Raw genomic sequence first — 23,334 nt, 5'->3', positions numbered from 1 at the left:
TTACAATTAAATAAAGAACACGCTGTCGTAGTATAGTATGAGCAGAAGTTTGGGTAGATTTATAAATCGTTAATTTATGCTCTTTCGCTGATCATATTCAATTCGAATCGGACAAGACTGCATATCATTTACTTGGGTAAATGCTGGACAACAGGCCGAAAGCCGTCCTTGTCAGCTGTATAGGTTACCACGTAGGTTTGCCCATCGGGACCAACGAAAGTGAAACTGCCCTTTACCGCCAAACTCTCCTCGTCGGTTCCCTCGTTCACCAATTCAGCGGTCTCTTCCTTTTTCTGGCCATCGCTCAGCTCGTAACTGTATTTGTAACCGCCGACTCCGATGTTGTTATGTTCTTCCTGTTGTACGATGGTTACTTCGTTCGGGCTGCCCTGCGGTGCCGATACTACCGTCCCTAAAATGGCCGCGAAGAAGAGAATCTGAAAATCGAAATTACCCCGTGCTGCACAATCAGGTAATACAACTACATTTCGGCCCCTAATTTCATCAGCGGTCACCTGGCGGTGATAAATGTATCAGAATGACTGTCACGACCGACATGTTTAATTTCAGAACCAATTTTTCAGCCTGTTTTACTTTCGATTGATTCAATGTCATGAAACGAAGGTTTAATAGCGTGTACGAAATACTCTATACTCTGGTGTTTCGTGATTTAGTAAGATGATTCGAAGCGATCAGCTGATTACCACTCACGACGCCATATTGCCAAATTTATCTAGATATAGAATAGATTTTCTTTTTTTATTTTCAGATGGGGAGGAAATCGTCTCGTATCCCGAATGACAACTCGTTTTCGTTACATCCAAGATCAATTAGAAGATTCAAATCATTCTGTCAACTGAGGGAAGTGGAGTATTCTACTAAACGTCAGAAATTGGTTGAACAATTATGTTCTTGAACACGGATTTTACCATAAGTTTACAGTAGGTGGAATCGAGTTAGGTTATTGTGTAAATTTTTTTGCAAAATGGCGGACCGTCTTTGTCATCGCGGGAAATTTAATAATAAACCAGCCTCTGAATCTTGTGTGTATCCGAAGACAATGGACTTTAAGCAATCGTCAATACTTATGACCACTCGAAGTTAGCATGAATAATATTCCTTCTCCTATGTAAAAACGATAAAATACCGCGGATGTGATCTGACGTATCAGAAAAACGTTTTCATCCGCACTTCCACTTTTTTTATAGTAATATAAATTTCGAGAGATCGTTGTGATCCTATTATCCCAGAAGTGGGGATCAAGTTTAACTATAAATATCCACCCCATCTCGCGTAATCGATATCACCCACCGCTATCTTCATGATTATACTGTTTTCTCTCTGTCAGGCAGCAGGTTTTCTTCCCTCAGAGATATTTTCTTCTACGGAATATCGGTGACGAATTATAACCAATCTCAGTGTGTGAAACTCGAGACCGGGATAAGAAATAAACGTGGAACTGGTCGTGCACTTTGCGAGTCCCTTTATATAGCTGGAAAATTGTCCTCTTTGCCTTACCCCTTCTTACTGTTTTCTACTGGAAAAATACGACATTGCAAGGACAGTGTGTATCTTCGCTAGATGCAACGACGCAACCGCATTAACGTACATACGTAAAGTTACTTTCGTCGATTCACTGGCCACTGAGACTAACGTGTTAAAAAAATATCTTCGATCAGGCCAGAGTTATAATTCTGCGTTAAAAATTATTTTCTGGAGTTGGTTAAAACCGAATTTAACTCGTCTAGTTATCTAAATTGCAGCAGCATTTTTTAACGTATTTTTTACGTTTTATAATTAAACGTAGATATGCATATATAAATAAATCAGTAAATTTGTAAACACAAAAAAAAAAAAAAAATGTAAATACAAATAGATGCCATTTTAAATATTTGTCTTGATCATTTGAGCAGCCAACAATTTGGTCAACGTGTAACAGCTGTGTTTAACTTTCGCCGGTTCTTGAGAAGAAAGGTTTGATATATTGTGAAGAACTCGCGTGTCTCTGATTGCTCGCGGGCATTCTTAGCTCATGTTAAAAAAATGTTACATTGCATGTACATCGGAAATATTTGTGTCTCGATTTATGTTTATCAATTTCATATTAAGGAGCATTTATAACAAGCCTTACTTCCGATGGTTTTATTATATTATTTAATCGCAGTTCTTCTCGGTTATTTGTACTCGACTTGCGTGAATGGGCTATAAATCTCAGTATAAACTGCGGGAGGCGACGCGACGTCTTTCAGCAAATTGTGAAAGTATAATCTGCAGTTGGATATTTCCGTACCACGCATGGACCAAAATATACATAGTTAAAAGGATGATAATTTATGTCCTGGTCAATTTTAAAAGTCTTGAAAAAGGTTAACATAAATACCGTGAATTTAATGCACAAGGTTTCACAGGTAATTCGATACATGTACCCAATGAATGAGCGAATTGTACGCTAAAAGAATGGCTAATTCTGAGGCCCTTGGATTCGGCAAGTGTGTCACGTTGTCGCTGGAGCTAATGAAAAGTAAAAATATGCGCTCGACACCTGCGCGAATATCGGGAATATTAGATCAGGATCCTCGAGGACACTTCCTTCGCAGCACGCGATATCGCGGAAATATTGCGGAGACGTAATTTTGCAAGTTTTCCCACATTTCACATACAATGCAGTAACGTAACTTTGCAAAGTTTTAACATACCGCAGATACATCGAACCAACGTAACTTTACAAATTTGAACATGTTCCAGTAACGTTACAGCAGCTTGTCTTTGAAATGTTTAAAATAATGTTCATCTTTCTGCAATGTTACAAGTACAGTTTATTCGTCTCATCTTAACGCATACTTCCACACCTACTTCAGCCATTGAATAGTCTGCATGATGTGGAAAGAGAGACGAACAGCACCGTTTGCGCAAGGACGTCAGGCCCAGCAAAATGGGCCTTTGGACTTACGTTGCGAGGCACGAGATATTCCTCAGGCACATCTTCAAATGGCAAGGTCATATTCGACGTTATGTCAGCTGGATTTCTTCGCTCCTGTACGAAGCCAGTCTAAAATTAAATGTCAGAATCAATTAAAACCTTGATTTCTGCCCATTCGCTCGCTGACGAGCATTTGTTCTCTTTTTGAAATATCTTATTTCAATTAAAAAGCCTTCGCAAGATCGACATCGAAAATGTTGTGTGACTTTCAAGCAATTCAGAAATTCCAAGAGCATGCGGTAACGACTCTGTATATTGTTTAAAATATTCCGCAATTTATTTATCATACATTAAACGTATCATTATATTTCTCTGCATGCTTCGGGAGTCAGCAAACATGTGTGATTGATACCGCACATCGATCATTCAATTACCATTCATATTATTTCCGTTAATTAAGGTATAATAATCAAGACAGAAACCGGTTAACTTTGCTGCATTTCTATCTCTCAAATGCGTCTGAGTACATCCGCAATTTGTCACTGGCACTTTTTTGACAGCTACACCGTACAAAAAGAATAAAAAACGAATGTATTGAGTATTCTGAAACTCAGCTTCGACCTACTGTATTCATTCTAATATAATTCTGAATAACACACATTTTTTTCACAAACCCCGAATCAGCTCAGGAAATTAAAATATTTATATGGAAGACGGAATATTTTATTTCTCGAGTAAGCAACACTTATCATAAAGTTTTATTTATTCTCCGTAACTGATTTTGGGAAAGAATCGGCAAAATAAAATCGTTGTATTATGCAATCATCATCGCTCGTTATTTTATATAATATGTATGAAAATATATGTGTTACAACGCTGTCATTTATGTCACATCAATTTAATATCGAGATACAGCGGTGATTATTTTGCCGTATGAGTCTACTTCGCTTGGGCAAAAATTACCACATTTTGTGTCAAATTTTACCTCGCAAAGTAAAAGCTTTTTGGGATCTTTTCAGATCTACGTAACAGATCGACAGCCAATTTGCAATATAATAAAAATTTTCTGCTAGTCATATCTATTCAATTTCGCAATTATAGTCATGAACGTAGATTTACAATGCATATCTGCTCGATTGGAACGAATTTCGTTACTGCAGGCCAAAGTTGAAATAAATCTTGCCTAATTATTCAATTTCTATTTGTAAAGTTTAATACTTATTACTGTCCTACATTTCGATAATATATTACAAGTATGAAGAACCATACGAGAAAATTACTCAACTCTCAATTATTTCGTTCAGAATTCATGGAAAATTATTAAAAAAATGTGAATTAATTCAGGCAGTGCGATTGACTAGCATTACTGCGTCACAGGCTCATAAATTTTCCTCACCTTCTCGAGCGAGTGGATTTTTTTCTTTCTACATCTGCCGGCAGAGTTGGTGTCATCTATTGCCGCGTTCAGTTTCGCAATGGATTTAGTTGCCTGCTGAAAGGTTGCCGAGTCACATTTACAGGTGACCTCAGCAGCTACTCTGGGGAAAAGTAAAGTCCACGTATCTTAGGAACACAACCGCTTGAGTAAGTGGACAGAAACCAATTGATAAGTGGTTGGAAAAATGCAGCTTTATTTTTTTTTTTTTTATACCACCTAAACGTGTTAATTGAATTTCAGATTACGAAGATATGAACGTAGTTTCGATTCGAGAAATATTTCAAGCATTTAGGAACTCAGCATCCTGAAAGGTAAATGAAAACGATGCCGACCATGCAGACCAGTCGAAATTCACCACGTGACGAGTTTTAAATTGAATCTTTCTTCCAGATAGGTATAATCGATTCCGTTGCAGGGATCGTGTAATGTTATTTACATACCCGCATCAGTTGGCAACGGCATTTCAACTGGGAAGGAACGTCGTTAGAAAAAAAAAGTTATAATCTTTTTTTTTTTAATTTGTGATGACCCTGCTCTATGCGTCTAAAATAAACCCGAACGTAACAGATCGTTGACTTTTAATTTAATGGAAGTATACCGGGGTTAAAAAGTACAACTGTCATCGATGATTGAAATATTACTGAAATTACGTAACTTTGCAAAGTTTGAAATATTCTGGATAAATTTCGCAATATTTCTGTAATGCACTGAGATAAATTTTTAGTTCCGGTTACCGCTCAGTCCTTAACTATTATCATTTTTTACCACAATCGAAAAATACAGTTATAGGTACAAAATGAAAATTAGTTTCGTAGCTGTTACCGGAAAATCTAGTATCCGTTACTATTCTTTCTCATTACGATCACTGTTACTATATTTTCTTGTAACTGTTGCGAAAATTTAATGCTTGTGCAACGATAAATTGACGTTAAAGCCTTATTTAACTAAAAAAGTAGAGTAAACCTCGAAAACTGATTTTGCGTTGCAATAACCAAAAAAGAATCGACGATAGCGCAAAATGGTTACGCGTACCTCGTTTTTCGTAATCCCAACAATATCCGAACAGTTTTTTTTCACTATACCTGTTTTACTGAATTTTTCTAGTTACTATAACAAATGAAATTTTTCTCAGTGTGGCGGGAAATTTTCAATACAATTATTACACATGTTTATAATATTTCGACCTTCAATAGGAAATTGGAATATTACCGCACTATATGTATTGGCATTGTTTAGAGTCCGTGCATAAAATTGCAATATTTCTATAAAGCGACAGCTGGAATTGATGAATAAAGTAATATGACAGTAATTTTTCTACAGTATCGCGGGCTAAGAGTCTAATAAAATTTTAATGGATACTGTCAAGAGCTATCCTTTTAACATGAAAATTAGCACGACAGTATCATTGGTTTGAAACGGAGAACTGCTAAACACGTTCCTAGAATATACAGACTCGAATAATTCCTTATGCATGAACCGATCGCCAGACTTGTAGGAAGCTCTTTTATCTCGGTGACCGTGTAGGATGAAATTGCCTGCAGCTCGAGAAGAAGATTTTCTCTGGTATGCAAACATTTCATCAATAATTATCATAATCTACGTGTACGTTTATATAACTGGACTTTCTTCTGTGTTAGCGTATATTCGTTTAATGATTATGTTACCAAGAGAGATCGTTCGATGTCGCGGTGATGTCCAGTGGCTCAGTGAATTCACCAATACTCTCAACGCATTTTGTAATTAGTGAACACACGCCTCTAGTTGAATGAAATATCAAAGGGTTAACCTTCGTTGATAATTTCCAATCCGGTCAAGTAATCGGCATGAACTTTGAGCAGAAAAATAAAATCTTCGGATAGAATTTTTCAACTCCTACTAAATCACAATCATGAGAAATGTCTGTAACAAATTATTTACGATTGTTTGATTTGGTATTCTTCCATTGCTATGAAGTGATAAATTACCAATCGATCGAGACGACCAAATAATTTAATAGCTGAACGATCAATGGTGCAAATTTCTATGTCCCCGAATATTATTGCAGCGTAACGGTAATCGGCAGGTATCAGGAAGCCCAGAAGTCTTCTTTATAGGAAGTGTAAATACTCGTATATGTTTCGAAATTTTATTGCACCACGAGCAGGCAAAGCCCGGAGGTTGCTACCGATCGTCAAAAAGTGGGGACAAGATTTTGGGTCCGCTAGGAGTATAAATAATCGGTAAGGAGGATTTGTCTTCACAGTCTGATCGCAGATCACAAGACACAGTCCCAAATACTACCGACAACATGAAGATGGTGCGTTCAGTAATCGTTATTCACATACATAAATATAACCAAAATCGAGCTCTTCGTCAATTGGTTCAAGCTAATTCCAACAGACTTCAAACCGATCATATTTCTACAAAATCTACAAATATCTGCAAAATCATATTGACCATAAAATTTTTACTTATTAACAACTGTTCAAGTTGATTCAATAACGCAAAAGTAAAGACCAGTAAAAAGATTTAATCGGTACTGCAGATTTGTTCATTAAAGTAATTCATTTGGAGATACAAGAAGCTAATCAAAGTGATAAAACGAGCTATGAAGTCTGATTTGACAAACAATTATTCCTTGTGTGAAAAACATTGAGAACTACTTTTTAATAAAATTCTCACAGATTATACAAATGCTAATCAACCGATTATCAAAGCATTTATTTTTGTACGAAGACACAAGCATTAATTTCTCGATCGGAGTTCTAAAAACATTCTCTCTGAAATTGTTCGAATAACGTAAAAGCGATCATAAAAAGTTCGCTGTAGTAGTGATCAAAATTGTAAAAAAGACGTGTCCGAATTATTTTAAATCCATGTTCGATATTGCCGGAAAATCATTTTTCACTCTGGATCCATGAAACTCCAACGTGGTGGCAACAATTGGCAATAATCGGTTTGGTTTCGCCTTTCAGATCATCGCTTTCGCCGCCCTTGTGGCCGTTGCTACGAGCGCTGCAATCGACGGACCCAATGTCCAGGTGGTGGCCGAAGAACTCGCGGACAACACCGGGTTCTCAGACTACAAATACGGCTACCAACTGTCGAACGGCGCAACCAAACAGGAGTCCGCCCAGCTTGTGAACCCCGGCACCGACGACCAGCACTACAACGTCGCTGGTAGCTTTTCTTACGTCGACCCGGCGACCAACGTGCAGTACACCGTCAGGTACACCGCTGACAAGGACGGATTCCACCCCGTAGGCGATCACATCCCAGCCTAATTTTTCGCGATGTAAACAACAATAAAGACATGCGCAACATTTGAAAATCGATTCTGGTCATTTCGACTTCCCGCTTCTCTGTTTTCAGAAAAAAGAAAAACGAGAACAAGGCAAATGGTTATTGCAAAAATCCCGAACACGGAAAGTCGAGTTTTCACTAGATCTCCACGTTTTGGGGTATGGAGAATCAGCTTCGACGGTTTTTATGTAGACGTCAGAGTTTTTCTGTGATCGGTTTCCTGTCAGACGATACATCTGAGAAATGATTTTGGTTTCAGCCGACGCGACTCTCGTCGACCTAAAACTGATTTTGAGTAGAGTGTGGATCTGATCGGTTCGGTGATGTTCAAAGTTATTCCTGTAACAAAATCGACAAAAAAAAAAAAAAATTCAAATGATAGTGTCTCGAGGACGAATCAATGGATTTTCAACACATTGGTCTCTGTCGATGCGGCTGATCTTAACTCACAACTGGTAACAATTTGGACTGATGGGTGAACTATAACTCAAACTATTGCGAATGAAAACATTTTAAGATGATCTCATATGATGATATCTCGAGAATGGTTCGAAGGCTTTTCATGGTTTTTGTCTCTGAGTGACATAGTTTTTTTAAGTTAGAACTGGTCAGATTTTGGATCGAGTTAAAGGTCCAATGGTATAATAGTTATTCAGGAAATTGATGAAAAATTTAACTGATGCGATATCTCGACATTGTTTCAACGGATCTTTATGATTTTGGTCTGAATTGATACGGGTCTTTTTAAATTATCATCTATTCAATTATTGGATTTAAACGGTTCAACAGTTTTTTGCTTTAAATGAAAAAATCCAGAAGAACATTTTATTCACTAACGTTTTCTGAGGTCGAAATACATCCAAGCAGGCAGTTCGTAGGCTAGTTTCATTGATCCTTTAGTCAATGAGCAATAGTTGACAGCTGTCACGTTTGTTGCATTTGTCACAGGTTTTTGAAATCTCTGATAGAGAGTTTAATGGTAGATTTGCAGAATTCAAAAGGGCGAATCCACTAGACGACGATTATGCAAACGAAAAATCTAAAAATTTTGTCGAACTATACGAAAAATGATATCTATCCCGAGGATTTTTCAGTCACTGATCGATAATTTCGATAAAAAATTTGCGAAATCTGATCGAACTTGCAATTTTTAACAACTATACTTATACCGCCATTTTAAATATTGGTATTCTGAAGTGAATATTTGAAATCAGTGAACCAAAAAACTTTGAGGTACCATATATCGTAGATCATTCCATAAAAATCGCGTATATTTAAAGCTCATCATTGATCTATTTCTCATAAGAGTTGGTCGTAAAATTTCAGACTTCGCAATATCTGTCTCGATCCACGTTCGCGAGATTTTCAACAGCTGAATGCCACTCGATACCGTATTCCGATAATCTTTTTTACGGGCACGTATAATTTGAACAATCTCATTTGCACTCAGTTTGCGTACAAATTTCAAATTTCAACCAAAGACGAGTCAATTTCGTGGACTGAACGTTGATCGTAAGTATTTCTGATCCATGTTACTAGATAGTATTCGGTATTCGAAAATCACCGATACATCTACACATAGAATAGGCGTTATATAATCGACGATTGAAGCAATAGAGTTATTGAACTGCACCATGGCCTTGACAACGGTGCACTTTATCACGCAATCGGTTTGCTTTACGACGATCAGTCACGTTTGAATGGCTCCTGGTTAGAAAGATGCACGTTTTGACTAAACACAGCCCACGCGTTTGGCCAAGCGATTAATGGGACAAATTAGATCTCAAGTTTCATCATTTTTTTCGTGAGGTTCAAGAGCATCTCATTCGTAAATATTTCACGATGATTTTCTGGGAACGATAGATTCAACACAACTATCGGAATTCCATGATCGCGACGATCAGCGAATTTATAGATGCTTACTTGTGGACTAATTCATAATGTAACTTTAATTTTTAATAAAATATACTGAAATTCGAAGTCCTAATGATTTGACAAACGGGGTCAGTTCGTTGGATTATTAGTTTTATACGGAAAACATGGGGTGCGAGTTTGGCGGACACCATAAAAACAACAACGGTGAATTCCTTCAGCTGCGTTTAACCCTCACGCTCCACACCGGGGTCAAAATGACCCCACGGCATGTGTACCGTAAATTCCACGTGAAAAATATCGAAAACACTCTGACTTGATCGAAGAAAAATAATGTAATATCGCAAAAAACATTAATTCATTCTCTTTCCAAACATGCAACTTCACTCACTCAAATAAATACTTATTTTTTATCGCGCAGTACCTCCATATTCTTTCCTTAAATATCTGTGACTTGAGAGTTACTCAGTAAATTTTCAGCTAAAAATATTGAAAATTCGACGAGTCATGATTTTTTCAGTAGAATCATCCGTTTTCCGATATTTTGTTGCAGTATGAATTTCGTTTCATATTAAAAATATGATTTTACTAAAGATAAATAATTTTCCTTGGACATCGGTGCAGCATAAGGGTTAATAAACTAAAACTCTCGTTCATTCCAGTCAGTATGATACCTATAATGTTGGGTGAAGTGCTTCGATTTCATGAATCATTCAATGTTTGCCGAACTGAAACGGTTTAAGTTGTAAGTTAGTCGCTAAGTGCGAAATTTACACAGTATAAGAGTGTTAACGATTTTAATGGACTTGAGTAAAGTTCACAAGTTGGTCCAGGGCATCACGATTTTAACGGTAACAGGAATATGGAGGAGAAAGTAGATTTAAGCTTTTAGAAAGTAGGTGCTGCAAATCGTTTTTCCGCCCAATGCTAGATCGTCCGATTCATATGGTAAACTATTTTGTCCTGACACTAATGAGGCTTTTTTTTATATCCATAGATAATCGTCGTTGCATCGTGGCCATGTCCGGAATAGACGATTACGACTTTGGTACGCATTCTCCGGCAGTCAGGCTAAGGCGAGAGTTTAACAAGGCCAAGATCCATGGATCCAAAAATGCGATCCTTGCCGTCGAAGGTAACTTTTTTCACGTTGACCCTGAGTCGTTGATTGAAAAAATAATAAGTTTGGAATGTTGGTTTATGGTAATTTTTTATTTTCAATCGGAATTTACTGCGCTTGCAATTGCGTTGTACAGTGCCCTGTGACATTTTGAAATGTCGTAACTCGTAAGTCTCCTCATAATTAAAAATAACAACGACCATTTCGATCGTGTATCGGACGATGTCTGTGACTGTTTAAACTTTGAAAAGGCATGCATCATTGCGATTCTGAAAGCTTCGAGTAGTTTGCTTCTCACCGCTACACATTGCATATAGCTTCTTGACCTTTCTGGTGTTTCTTAAACACATATTATATTTATATGAGGCATTCCACTAAAAACCGACCTGCGCCTCACCCTCGTTACTGGCGATTTGTTTTATTTTTAAGTATGGTGTAGATTGATTGGTCCACAGAAATCATTTTACCGCTACCAAAAACATGAAAACCCAATTATCGAATCGATAGCCCCAATCTATAAACTTCAAATTTTTCTCGTAAATTTTTTAATAAAAAACGAAAATTTTGAGACCAGGCTGGAAGTGGGCAAACTTTTGGTTCAGAAGCTACAGGCAAAACAACTGATTAAAAAGTAACAAAAATCGAATTAAGTATAAAATTAAAAAAATACACGTTTATCTTTTATTCTAAAATTTTAGACCAAAATGGAAATCGAATAAAATATAAGCTGCTATTTTTTAAATTACTACATAATATTGCTCACTTTTTAATCACTTGTTTTGCCTATAGCTTCTAAACCGAAAGCTTGCCCACTTCCATCATGGTCTCAAGTTTTTCTTTAAAGAAAAAAAAAAAAAATTATGACAAAAATTTGAAGCTAATCGATTGGAGCTATCGTATTCGATAATTGAGTTCTCATGTTTTTGGGAGCAGTAAAATGAATTCTGTAGACCAATCAACCTCAAACTCGGTGAAAGATGTTCTTTATGTATATTCTACATCGTCCTAAAATTTAAAAAAATCGCCGACGGTGAGGATAAAACATAGGTCGGTTTGGGGTGGAATGCCACATGTATAATTATGTAATACTTCTAAGCTAGGCTGATTATCATAAATTACGTACACGTGTGTATAATGTAATACTGTGATCAGTTGAAAGTCGAGCTGGAGTATGGATGTAACTGGGAGTATTATTGGAATCCTTGGATTATTTATCTCTTATGTTGATGCAATTTTCGTGGATAATAGCAGTTGCGTAATTCATAACTCGAAGACCGTAAGAGAAGATTTTGATATTTACACTTAGTTGTACTATGGATTACCTGTAGTTCCACCGTGTAAGTCAATCCTCAAGGGCACCTTACGTAGTATTGAATCTTGACCTGACTGTCACTAAGTGACGGAGTTTAAATGGTGAAAAATCCTATGCGTACCAATTCTGCTTCGGAGCTTACGGTTATTTCAAACCTTTTTTTACCCCTCTGATAAGAAATGATGACAAATAAACACCAAATTTGCGAGACAAGTAACAAAATTTCTCCGTATGTTGGTTATAACTTTGCAGCAATCGACTGAAGTGACTTGGGAGCATTTATCATTTCCACAAAAATATGTCAACCTACCACCTACATAAATTCATTCTATCGTTTTTTTTCATAATTCGTCGAAATCGGGTTAGAAATCCAAATTAGTTCTGACCATTCGTTTTTCCTATTTTTATAGCCCAATAAATTATCGTCTTCAAATCGATTTGCATGAGACGTCTAACACTAATTGGACCTTTGGGAACTTGAATAAAACGTCTGTATCACCGTACGGTCGACAGCTGTGGAAGAACGACGAAATTTCCCAATTTTTCGGTTCTAACTTTCGTAAAGTTTGACGCAGTAACTTGGGACTGTAATTGTTCAAGATTATTATTAAAAATTTGAATATTTGTAAACATTCATAAAAATTTTTCAATATAAATAACAGAAAAAAAAAAAAAAACTTACCCACCTTTTTGCAATTTTCAGAGCCCAAAAACTTTTCGCCTCATAATAAACTTGTGAGAGCTCTCTTCCGCTAATCGTACACTCAGAATCCTACAAAAACGTCTATAACATAGCAGGGCCTACATATGGCTAGAAAGAAAAGAGAAAATTCTCTCGCTTATCGAACGTGTCTCTCAAATGCGTATTTTAATCGACTTGAGACTCTTCTCGCTCGTTTTCTCTCTCAAAATTACCCAGACATGGTGTATGAAATAATTGATATCAGCATATATTTTAATTTTTTAATACTTATTGTTAGTTGAAAATCAAAAGCCGTGATCAGAGCATATCATGGGGTTTTCTCAAGTGTTATGTGTAAATATACCATGTATTTAATAGTATATAGCATTATCAGAGTTCCACGCTCCTTAGCAAAATATAAACACATCCTAAAGGGTCAGTTATTGATTGAAAAAATCTGTTATCTGCTTTATTGTTCCAGATAAGCTTACACTTCTTGAATGTTGAGCGATCCGGTAAAATTTTGAGCTGACATATTTTAATTTCGTCAATTTTGATGAAATATCTGATTAATCCCATTTAGTTTGGCATGACTTATCTTGTCTTGCGTTGATTCTGCAAAACAAAAGCGCGAATTTTTACGAAACTCAAACAATTATTGTTGGTTCGTAAATGACAATAAATTCAATTCTGGTTAGTACGTAAGGGATCAAACTTAAAAATTGACTGGTTCAAAATAGCCGACTAAACGTTCGATTCTATCTTCGCAATTCAGCGTGAATTGTATCGAAATAAATAATAATAATAATAATAATAATTACAGACCAGCTCGGTTAGATAAACCTGCTACCATATTATCGCTAATCCGGGTTTGCAATATACTATTTATATAGTCGTATGGAGTCGTATTCGCCTCATTGATATTGGCAGTCAAACAGTTCTCTGAACCGTTCGCTTCTAACTACCGACAGATAGTAAGACAGCAAGAAATGCAAGTATAACAGAAGTACTGTAAGTTTACTGACAGTTCGAAGAGTTGCAGCTGGCCTTCCGGATAAATGCGATGGCGACTTTGGCAACGAGTCGATCTTCTTTACCGTTTCAGACTGTACAAAAGATTTCAGAGGATTATATTATAAAGTAATATGATCAGAACAAAGTTTTGAGGATTACTTTCCACGAATTAATGCTAATTAATAACACTAAATGGTTAATGTAACGTAATGTACCTTTAAATTCTGCGTTGCTAACGTTTTTGGAACGCTTGATCGACTCAGAGATGTTGCTGAAACGGAATCTACGTTTCACTGCATGCAATATTGTGGAAATATTTCTAGAATATTAATATTTTACAATGACAGCTCCAAGAATCATTGCAACAATGTTTCTTTTTGCATATGCAGAAGAGCAAAAAGCAAAATGTTTCGCGGTGGGTACGTGCAACATTTTGGACACGTTGCTGCAATTTTCCTGAAATACTTCGTAATGTATCTGAAAGATTTTTAAAATTGTAAAATTACGTTACCGCAATGTTTCAGGAATGTTACACCTGAAATTTTTCAATGTTTGCCAAGTAGCGTTACTGCAATGCTTCTGTGATTTCGCGCAATTTATTCGTAATGTTGCGAACATGCAAAATTACGTTGTTGCAATGTTTCTGCGTGAAAGTACGCTGTGTAGTTCTAAGATCTATTCCTCTGTAGTTAAGTTTCTGTTCTCACACAAATGGCAACAGGAGAATCCGATGTTATCCTTAGGAACGATTGGCTTTCGAGGTTGTGTTGGGTTGTGTTTTGGTCTTCGAATGTTGCTAATTCCGATGTCTGGCAACTGAAAAATATTGTGAGTATAAGCTTTAACGGTAATTAAGCAGTAACAGAGCAAAAAGCATTCAATGTTTTCAAGTAACTGATAATTAGTTACCGGAGAATCGGTATAAAAATGAAAACTTTCGTACCGTCGATTTAAACCGCATTTTTCCACTCGGTACGACACGTTTCTCAGATTCCCCTGTAAACAATTACGAATCAATGACGATTTCTGGGTGTTCGATAAAAAAAAATCGCCACCAAGCCTCATCAGATAGATATCATAAAAATACTTTCTGGACTGCGATAATTACTGAAAAAGTCTACATTGCCTTTGGTCATCGTTGACTTGACTCCTTCAATCTTTGACCTGCCACCTGTGTTCGAACGACTTCGAATCTATTTGGTAACAAAGTAACGACAGTCAGTTAGAAATAAGTACCAATAGCTACTGCAATTGTGCTACGTATGTAAACGCAGTAAAATTTTCTAAAACTATAAATCTGCATGTGAAGAAGAACTCTTTTGAACGAGAGACGTTTGCGCCCAGTTAGCAAAAACATACACACACCTTGTGTCGTGTCACCTGGCAGCCGTCTTCACCAGCTCGTAATCGGACTTGTGCAATTGCCACGTCTTCTGTGTGTCGATTATACGTGTGATTAATCTCAATTTCACCAAAACCAAGCTTCAATCATTTGTGTGAATCATTACGCATTGTTAATTGGACAGAAAATACTTAGTTGCAGACTAAAACCACACAACTCTTCTTTTATAAATAAAATAGTTACTGCTTATGTGTCGACAGGAATTTTCTAAATTTTCCTCAGGAGCGACGCTCCTGCCTCTTCTGGTTATCTTCGTACTCGTGGGATGTGCTTTTTGTTTCTGTGGTGAAAGCGTAACGTCCTGTGCGAAAAAATGTCACAGGTAAATCAGAAGTTAAATTGAAGCTTGCGATAAAGATACCACGAAAGAGCGATGAAAAATCGTTATCCTTATAAAAACAACCGTCTCACGTTGAATTTGGCATAAGTTTCCTCAGATGAGTCGTACTCCGATACTTCCGGAATATCCCGAAGCCTCATGGCTTCAACACTCGGCAGACAGGCTATTCCAAGGTTGTCTTTGGGTCCTGGATATCTTCGTCTTAGTCCCGTTAATTGCTCTGCATCTGTCAGTCCGTTTTCTGAAATAAAGATTTCCAAAGAATCAAGTTTCAAAATGCAGCCAACATCGCAGAAACATTTCGACGATATTTCGACATTATAGTTGCAGCTGCGAAGTTGTAGAAATATTGTAGCAATATTTCAATTCTCTGATTACGCCAGAGCTTTTACACGTGGCTGCAATATATTACGCTTAGAAACAAGGCACAATGCTTCTGGAATATTTCAAACATTGCAAGTTTACGTTGCTGCAATATATTTGCTTTGTCCAATACTTGAAACTTTCCAAAATTCAATGCTGCAATTTTCAAAAAATATTTCAAACCTTGCAAAGTTACGTAATTACTGCAACGCTTTGGCAAGATTTTGTGCTGTGTGTGATGTGAGGTGCGGATACACGAAATGATTTTATCTAATGTATAAAACGATTTTGATTACTCAGTGAAGAGTAAAGGCATTTTACCTGCAGAAAACGTGCAAGAGACCCCAATATTGTCCCGGGGCTGACAAATGCCGCTTCTGAAGTGCACGCGTTTGGAACATTCGATGTCATCTGGCAGCGCCTTTGCATTTCTCACCATTGTGCAAAGAACTTAGCGCTGCACTAGCTGAATCTCACAACTGACGACTTCTGCCACTTTGATGTTGGTGATCGATCAGGATGAGAAGATATTTTCTCTGGAAAATTCTCTTTGACAAAAGTTCTGAAATGAAGTGTGCCGGTCATTGAAACAGAATTGACGTAAAGTTGTAACACTGACGTACCGCGATTAATCGAAACATTTTGAAACAGATTTGTGCCAATTATCAGCGTGGCTAATCCTAAACTTTTTCGAATAAATCACGAAAAATTATCACACTGGTAATGGTAATTTATTAAAAAAATAGCGCCACCTTTCGTGCCAAATACTCAATGAAATACATTAACTATTCGAGTCGAAATATTATTTATCCTGGTCAACTGTAGTCAGCAAGTCGTATCACAGATTCCATGCCACCGAAGACAATTGCCGACCGATTGCTGTCCAAGGCTACGATTGCTTTATTTACGTGAAAAGATCCCATTACCTGAATGAGAGCAAAAGAAGAATTGCCAAATAGGTTATATGTACTGAGGTTAAGAAAACGAGCAATCAGTGCTACCTTTTTATCTCTAAGGCTGATAACTTCCACGGCACTGGTTCCGGAACCACCGCATAAAACAGTATCACCGTATGGATCGCCGTCGAAGAATTGCACCGTGTAGAGAAACTCGCCGTCAAGTGTTGTCGGTCGGTTTTGAGGACTAACCGTCTCTATCAACTTGCCACTCGTCATGTCCCACAGTTGAAGACTGCCGCTGACTACCCAAGAACCAGTGAGAATCCTAGAATCCTATTTGGCGAAATGAGAAACAGAAAAACATTACGGATTCACTGATTGTGAGTGGTAATAGTGGCGAAACTTACTCTGGCGTCTATGGCATCTCCGCAGATATGAGGTCCTTTTATTACCCTAACAGATCCCAGGCTTGCTCTGGTGTCCCAAATCTAAGGGCCAATCAGTGTGAAAATGATGTGCGATGAGACGTAAATTCACCCCTTAATGATTACCCTGACAGTATCGTCCCAGCCACCGCTGATGAATACATTTTCTTGCCCGTGGTGAAACCTCACAGCGAACACTCTCATTCTGTGATACTTGTTCACCTTGTCCTCTAACACGTCCGCCGCATTTTTTCTGTAGTTCGATATCATCTGGAATAAATTTGAGGTCCGTAACTTCAGGACCTTAGGAAATTGACGTTATAAATCACCTTTGTTGTTTCGATGTCGTATAGTCTTATCGCGGCATCCTTACCAGCTGATACCAAGTGTTCGCCGGTAATGTTCACGTCGATTGTGTTTATCTCGTTCTTTGGTTCTGGTGAAATAAATAGAAACGGTGATCTCGATGATTCTCGAATAGTTGTAATCATAGCTAGTGAATACGAAATATTGCAGTAATATCGCACGATGTGACTGAAAGACTTCTAACTTTGCAAAGTTAATTACAAACATTGGAAAATTATATTGCTGCAATGTTTCAGTAATGTTGCGCGGTGTATAATACCCAAGGTTTCTCTGACCTACGATAAATCGAGAGAACTCATAGGTGTTAGTAGTGCAGGCAAAAATGTTGCCGCATGCACTGGACGCGTAAAATATTTCTGTCCGCGACGGATTGAATCGACAACACATCACAGGGAATGATGATTCCATACTGCTACGAAGTGTCGCTTTAAGATCACCAGTTTCGCCATTTCGAACCTGCGGACGCAGAAAATAACGGGTAATTTTTTTGCTGACACATCAAGACGTCTGAACTCTTCAGGATGCTTTCCATTTTCACGATCTAATCGACACTTATAGCCATTATTACCTGGATGCCACCGGTGCCGAAAGACGCCGCGAAGACTTCACCGTTGGGAGAGAATCGCGCGCTGTAAAGGCCGTTGAAGGTTTCCGGAAACTTGACCTCGTTGGTTATTCGGCATCGATTCTTCGATTGGGAAACACTGATTCTTGTCTTTTGGAGCCAGGTGTGTCGCCGCTGAAACTCAGCTGCAGTTATTCTCCGGTCGGTGTAAAAATTAGGCTGCTTCACAATGGAGACGCCCTTCGCTCGCTGTTTGTCCTATCCAAAATTGAAAACAACCCAGCATTACGCACCTTAACGTGCCGGCGAATAAAGCAAGTGAGTAAGTCATAATTCTATTACCTTAGCGTCGCTGGGCTCAACCGTACTCGTCGTTTGACCCTTTGAAGTCTTCCGCGCCTGGACGGCTGAGGTTCATGGAAATGGTAGAAAAGGTCATGGCACAACAAATCTACACATAGTCCCAACGTAACCTGCTAAACCGGATTCCATAACCGCTGAAAAAACCGAGTGCATCATACCCACTTCAGCAACTGGGATCTTGCCATCTTTATGGTGATGATGTTTGTGCTGTTTTCCAGTTGAAGCATCACCCATTTTCCTCCGAATTCTTTTACAACTACTTTTGTACCGACTTTAGGTTAACGCGGGAAAAACAACAGGAAATGCTAGCCCGTTATTAAAGTCATACAAACAGCTTTGATGACCATAGGAAAATCCGTGTGCGCTCAAAACGTGCTTTATAAAACACCTGCCGTCAATCAAGGCTGCCTTATCACGCTCGAGGCTCGAAGTCAATCGCTATTGTTGTCCTATGTTCCAAAATGAGTTTTTGCAGTTCACATGGAGTAAGTTTGTGTGGATGAGCACATTTCTGTTTCCATTTACGGTGAATGTCAAAATTTTTCACATTGGGCGTACGCTTCAGTTTGAACTATTTTTTCATTTTTCTGATTGTGACTCTGATCACGAACTTACGCTCTGATTCCACAATCAATTTTTTACAGACGCAATTGAAATGGTTGTCGACGTGCCAAACGGCTAATGCCAGCTTGCGAGAGCGAGAAACAGAGAGATACAGAGAGAGACAGAGAGATTGGTCAGCGTATCGTACATGTCTGTTAGCAGAACGACAACTAGATGAAAGAACAGTCTAATGACATCGGGCCGACGGTGCAGTCATGACTGAAAGTCTTGAACGTATCAGCTTGCGAACCAGGATTCTGGTACTGTATGGAGTATTCAATTTTCTACCTCTCCAACAATGCAGCAATGTCAAACGTGAGTCCTCTGATCTGAAAAAACTCGCTTTATACTTCCCGGCTTCAGTGGGACCAAGCTTTGAGTTATTTTATCCCACTCCAATGGCTGAAGCATTTCTCAATGTAAATTCTTTCAAATACAATGATAGAAGACACTGAAACCGAAGTATTTCATAAGAATCAAATGCATGACAGTTGAAACCCCGTAATGAGTTTCTAAAATTTTAATATTAACCGTTTATTCTTATATTAGGCCGTTTGTTCTATACTGCGATTTCAAACTTGTATCAATTCCTCCCTGCGGCTGGATATTTGATCGTGATATTTTCGTTTTCTACTTTGGTAACCCACTTGCACACTGTCAAGAGAGTCGTAGATATTGCAATTTAGCTTTGATGATGGCCACTTTGGTCGAGCGAAACGGTCTCTTGTCCTCCAACCAGTTAGCCGACCAGCGATTATCCATTCAAGTGTTCCAATCAAAATAAAGTTGTCTGACAAGGTATTTGTGTTTAAACTCGCGGGAACTTTTGCCATTTGAATCGCAGAATAAAGTGCGTATCAGTTATTGGTTTCGAACATTGATAATTATAACTTTGTGATAACTGATGAGAATTAATTTGAATATGTACCTAATCAAGTTGTCCGCTCTTGAACTTACAATTAAATATCATCAGTAAGTAGCAAGGACGAAGTTGATAGTCGAACACAATAAATTATGACAATTATTAACAACTCATCGCACGAAAAATCCTAACATGCAACAAGTAACGGTGACAGATGTGCCCGGAAAGCCAGTGTGGAACGAGACGTGGACAGATCACTTGAGGAAAGACCTCCTGCTGAATTATGACAAGTTCGCAAGACCAGCTCAGCACTTCAACACAACGACAGTGACAATTGATATCACAATTCGTCATGTGACCATTGTAAGCTTGTTCTACCAAATAGCAATACCCTTGGCTGGAATTCGGCTATTTAAATTAGCCAATTGTTGTCAAACCGTTGATTTTGTCTCGTTACAGGAAGACCTGAAGTCAATGATGACTGTGTACGCTTGGGTAAAAATGGTACGTTTCACTCTGGTTAGATTTTTCTTCCTCAAATAAAGCTTTTACGCTTGTTCTAAGTGGTTCAACACTTTCAGTCCTGGATTGACGAGAAGCTTAAATGGAATGCTTCGCACTATGGTGGTTTGACGCACCTTCATCTCGGCGATCATGAAGTCTGGCAGCCGGATATTGTTCTCTACAACAGGTACATGCTATTACTATTACATGATTGAAAGCATCAGCTGCAGTCAATTCATCCATACCAGCCACTCCGTTTGTTTTCCAGTGCGGCTGGTAGTACAATTGACCATTACGGAAACACGCACTGCATAGTGAGCGGGGATGGAACTGTGCTCTGGGTTCCTCCGTCGCAATTCATGGTCTTCTGCGACCTCGACCTGCGCTTTTGGCCATTCGACACTCAAGTTTGTTTTCTGAGACTCGGTTCCTGGACATTCGACGGTGAACAGATCGACCTACAATTTTCAGAAGTCGAGAATCAGGTTGGGAAACAGAATTCAGAATTCACGTTAATAATGGTAGTTTCTGATGAAATCCTTCTGCCATAGCCCGACCTTCTGACACACAACTCCGAGTGGCTACTCAAAGGTTTGACCCGTGAACGTAACGTCGCCCACTATCCATGCTGCCCTGAAGCCTATATCGATGTAACTTACAATCTCACCATGCAGAGACAATCCCCGAACTACGCGGCCATCGTCATGACTCCAGCGACTGGTAAGCTCACGTTTGTACCCTTTGCTTCAGTCATTGAGTCGTTCATTTTACAGCCATTGTGTTCCTGACGTTGGTCATCTTTTGGTTGCCGCCTCAGTCTGAGGACAGAATCACGGTCGCGGCTTGCACGATGGTTCTGATATCTTTGTTCCTGATCTATTTTAACCAGAAGTTACCAGCGACTGCTCACCACACGCCTCTAATCTGTGAGTGTATTAATTCTGAGGGCAAAACCGTTACTGATAAAATTCCAACTTTGGTGATTAACCTTCGAAGATTAATGATACACCCTCGAAATTCTTAACTGTGAAGAAACTGTTCGAAGAATTGAATAAATTATGATGGTGAATGGGAATAAAACAATATCCCTACCAGGTATTAAAAATGAATTCATGCAAATACGAATAATACAAGTTGCAATATGACAACAGTTTGAGAAACGGTGTTATAATTACAATGTTCAAAATGATTATTAAACTCTGGTGTTTTTCACCCAACACCAATATTTGTGGGCTATTTTGTGCACCATAAAGACCTCCAGAGAACGTCTGATAAAATGTTTACAAACAGTCATCACCGGAATTGGGAAAAATAGATTTATGTAATTACCGTACAACTAATCTTTGTTAAAAATTACATTTCAGTGTTACGCGGGGGTGAGAATGAACGAGAAGTGATTACAATTGTTTAATAATAAATCACAAATGCTCCCACGTAATAATGAATGAAAATGATAAAGGTGACCTACCTTGCGACAAGCCAGTAAATATTATAAGTATAATATAATATCTGATTTCTTGAACTTCTTTCAGGCAATTTATGGGTGCCTCGTGAACGAGAAAAATAAGACAAAAAACATTAGAAATTGATAAAAAAAGAAACACGAGATTTCAACAGTTTTAAACGTTCTGATAATCAAATATTCTCTTGAATTGTTGATGACCGTAGCTTGTGTTATTCAAATTTGCTCAGAATGATTTGTATTACAAAATAAGGATGAGGTTTCATTCCGGTTCACTATCACTGGCGTAAATAATATTTCCCTTTTCCCAACGTTTGTTTTTGACTTTGGTTCGGCCCTCAACTTTGAGAACAAACCCTGAACGTTTTAAAGTTCACGCGCAAGTTGGGGGGCGCGGTTTGGATAGCTGTAAACTTACCCCAAAGTTGAGGGTGAATTTGCGTTTTTCCGTAAGGGAATACTACGATCCGAAATTAGTATCTCAAACTGAGATACAAGTCAACCAACCTAACCATTTCGAATTCCTCCATAGTGCATTTCTACAACTGTAGCCTGTACTTGGTTAGTATATCACTGATAATCTCGGTGATGGTGATTAATATGTCGAAGAGGTCAAACGCGAGACGGCTGCCCTGGAGAGTGAAGCAGTTCCTGGTAGGTCAGCTGGGGAAAATTCTTTGGCTCGATGAGATGGTCCAATTGGTGAGCAAGGTGTAATATTTACTGCAAGCAAAATTCTCAAAATTGACAGTAAATTTATAACTTTAAAATGACAGGTTAAAGTACAGAGAGCGAATCCTGGCGAGGAGATGCGAGAGGGCAACGTAACCGATGGGAATCAATCAATTCCCGGAACACTCGGCACTTCCAGTCTGAACGATGGCGACCGCCAGAATATCCTCACTCCACCGAAATCCTCTCAACTTGAGTGGACTCTGGCTGCCATGGTGCTCGATCGAATTGCCTTTTTGCTATACTGCTTTGTCTTTGTCATTCTCGCAATACGTTGCTCGGTGTAAGGAAAAAATCTTAGTTTTCTACCGAAAAAAAACAACAAAAAAAAAAAAAACCCAAGCTATAACAACAATAATAATAATAATGTGTTGGTCGTTTGACTTCTTTTTCTTCGTTTTCTTCCGATTGCTGGAAAAACTTATTCATAGGAATAGTCATAACTGATTATTATTGTATATGAGTGTAGATTACGTGTTATAATATAAATGTTCCTTCTGGATTATTATGGCTTTCCAGAAAATGCTTTATGATTACTAGAAAACACTTTATACAATATGAAATATATTTTTACATCATCGTAAATTAAGCAAAGTTATAAACTATACAGGATATAATTAATTAAATAAAATTTATTTTGTTATTGATTGGTTTTTTGTTTCGTTTTTTCTCTCTCTAATATTGCACAGCTGCTCAAAATACGGTACAACGTTAAAAAGCGTATAAATGGCTAGAGATAAAATTATAAACAGATAATCAAATGAAATGAAGATGCGATGTGAAAATTAGGATCTTCGCAATCTAAGTT

The 23,334-nt window shown here is 38.0% G+C and overlaps 4 protein-coding genes and 1 long non-coding RNA gene across 8 annotated transcripts; 3 read left to right on the top strand and 2 right to left on the bottom strand.

The window, feature by feature from the left end:
- Positions 1–128: 128 nt before the first annotated feature.
- On the bottom strand, positions 129–16,196 carry LOC124211337 (uncharacterized). Its single transcript, XM_046610301.2, has 11 exons — positions 16,067–16,196; positions 15,454–15,623; positions 15,226–15,343; positions 15,006–15,073; positions 14,749–14,833; positions 14,584–14,636; positions 14,348–14,456; positions 13,856–13,911; positions 13,652–13,732; positions 2,951–3,049; positions 129–437 (listed from the first exon to the last, which is right to left on the bottom strand). The coding sequence occupies exons 1-11, from the start codon at positions 16,182–16,184 to the stop codon at positions 129–131; spliced, it is 1,266 nt and encodes a 421-aa protein (XP_046466257.2). The 5' UTR covers positions 16,185–16,196.
- Positions 4,343–4,914, top strand: LOC124212998 (uncharacterized). Its single transcript, XR_006881789.2, has 3 exons — positions 4,343–4,504; positions 4,599–4,669; positions 4,749–4,914. It is a non-coding gene; the product is annotated as an uncharacterized lncRNA (long non-coding RNA).
- On the top strand, positions 6,503–7,668 carry LOC124212994 (flexible cuticle protein 12-like). Its single transcript, XM_046613743.1, has 2 exons — positions 6,503–6,654; positions 7,313–7,668. Exons 1-2 carry the CDS (start codon positions 6,646–6,648, stop codon positions 7,619–7,621), a joined length of 318 nt encoding a protein of 105 aa, XP_046469699.1. The 5' UTR covers positions 6,503–6,645; the 3' UTR covers positions 7,622–7,668.
- On the bottom strand, positions 16,183–19,956 carry LOC124212983 (WD repeat-containing protein 5 homolog). 2 transcript variants are annotated; one of them, XM_069134010.1, is made up of 10 exons: positions 19,498–19,956; positions 18,526–19,417; positions 18,343–18,407; positions 18,004–18,258; positions 17,711–17,891; positions 17,399–17,505; positions 17,196–17,339; positions 17,052–17,132; positions 16,747–16,977; positions 16,332–16,671 (listed from the first exon to the last, which is right to left on the bottom strand). In XM_069134010.1, exons 5-10 carry the CDS (start codon positions 17,841–17,843, stop codon positions 16,561–16,563), a joined length of 807 nt encoding a protein of 268 aa, XP_068990111.1. In that variant the 5' UTR covers positions 17,844–17,891; positions 18,004–18,258; positions 18,343–18,407; positions 18,526–19,417; positions 19,498–19,956; the 3' UTR covers positions 16,332–16,560. The 2 variants fall into 2 exon arrangements, with proteins under 2 accessions (XP_068990112.1, XP_068990111.1); XM_069134011.1 differs by lacking the exon at positions 16,332–16,671 and adding an exon at positions 16,183–16,307 and having other exon boundaries at positions 18,343–19,417.
- On the top strand, positions 19,132–23,173 carry LOC124212982 (acetylcholine receptor subunit alpha-like 2). 3 transcript variants are annotated; one of them, XM_046613718.1, is made up of 9 exons: positions 19,132–19,281; positions 20,031–20,191; positions 20,288–20,332; positions 20,410–20,519; positions 20,601–20,817; positions 20,884–21,052; positions 21,106–21,258; positions 22,327–22,496; positions 22,571–23,173. In XM_046613718.1, the coding sequence occupies exons 1-9, from the start codon at positions 19,182–19,184 to the stop codon at positions 22,811–22,813; spliced, it is 1,368 nt and encodes a 455-aa protein (XP_046469674.1). In that variant the 5' UTR covers positions 19,132–19,181; the 3' UTR covers positions 22,814–23,173. The 3 variants fall into 3 exon arrangements, with proteins under 3 accessions (XP_046469674.1, XP_046469676.1, XP_046469675.1); XM_046613720.2 differs by having other exon boundaries at positions 19,135–19,281; positions 20,061–20,191; XM_046613719.1 differs by having other exon boundaries at positions 19,135–19,281; positions 20,043–20,191.
- The last annotated feature ends 161 nt before the right edge of the window (positions 23,174–23,334 follow it).

Source organism: Neodiprion pinetum, chromosome 2 (genome assembly GCF_021155775.2).
Source record: "Neodiprion pinetum isolate iyNeoPine1 chromosome 2, iyNeoPine1.2, whole genome shotgun sequence".
Lineage (NCBI taxonomy): Eukaryota > Metazoa > Arthropoda > Insecta > Hymenoptera > Diprionidae > Neodiprion > Neodiprion pinetum.
The sequence above is the reverse complement of the archived record's forward strand: the minus strand, read 5'-3'. Positions and strand labels throughout refer to the sequence as shown.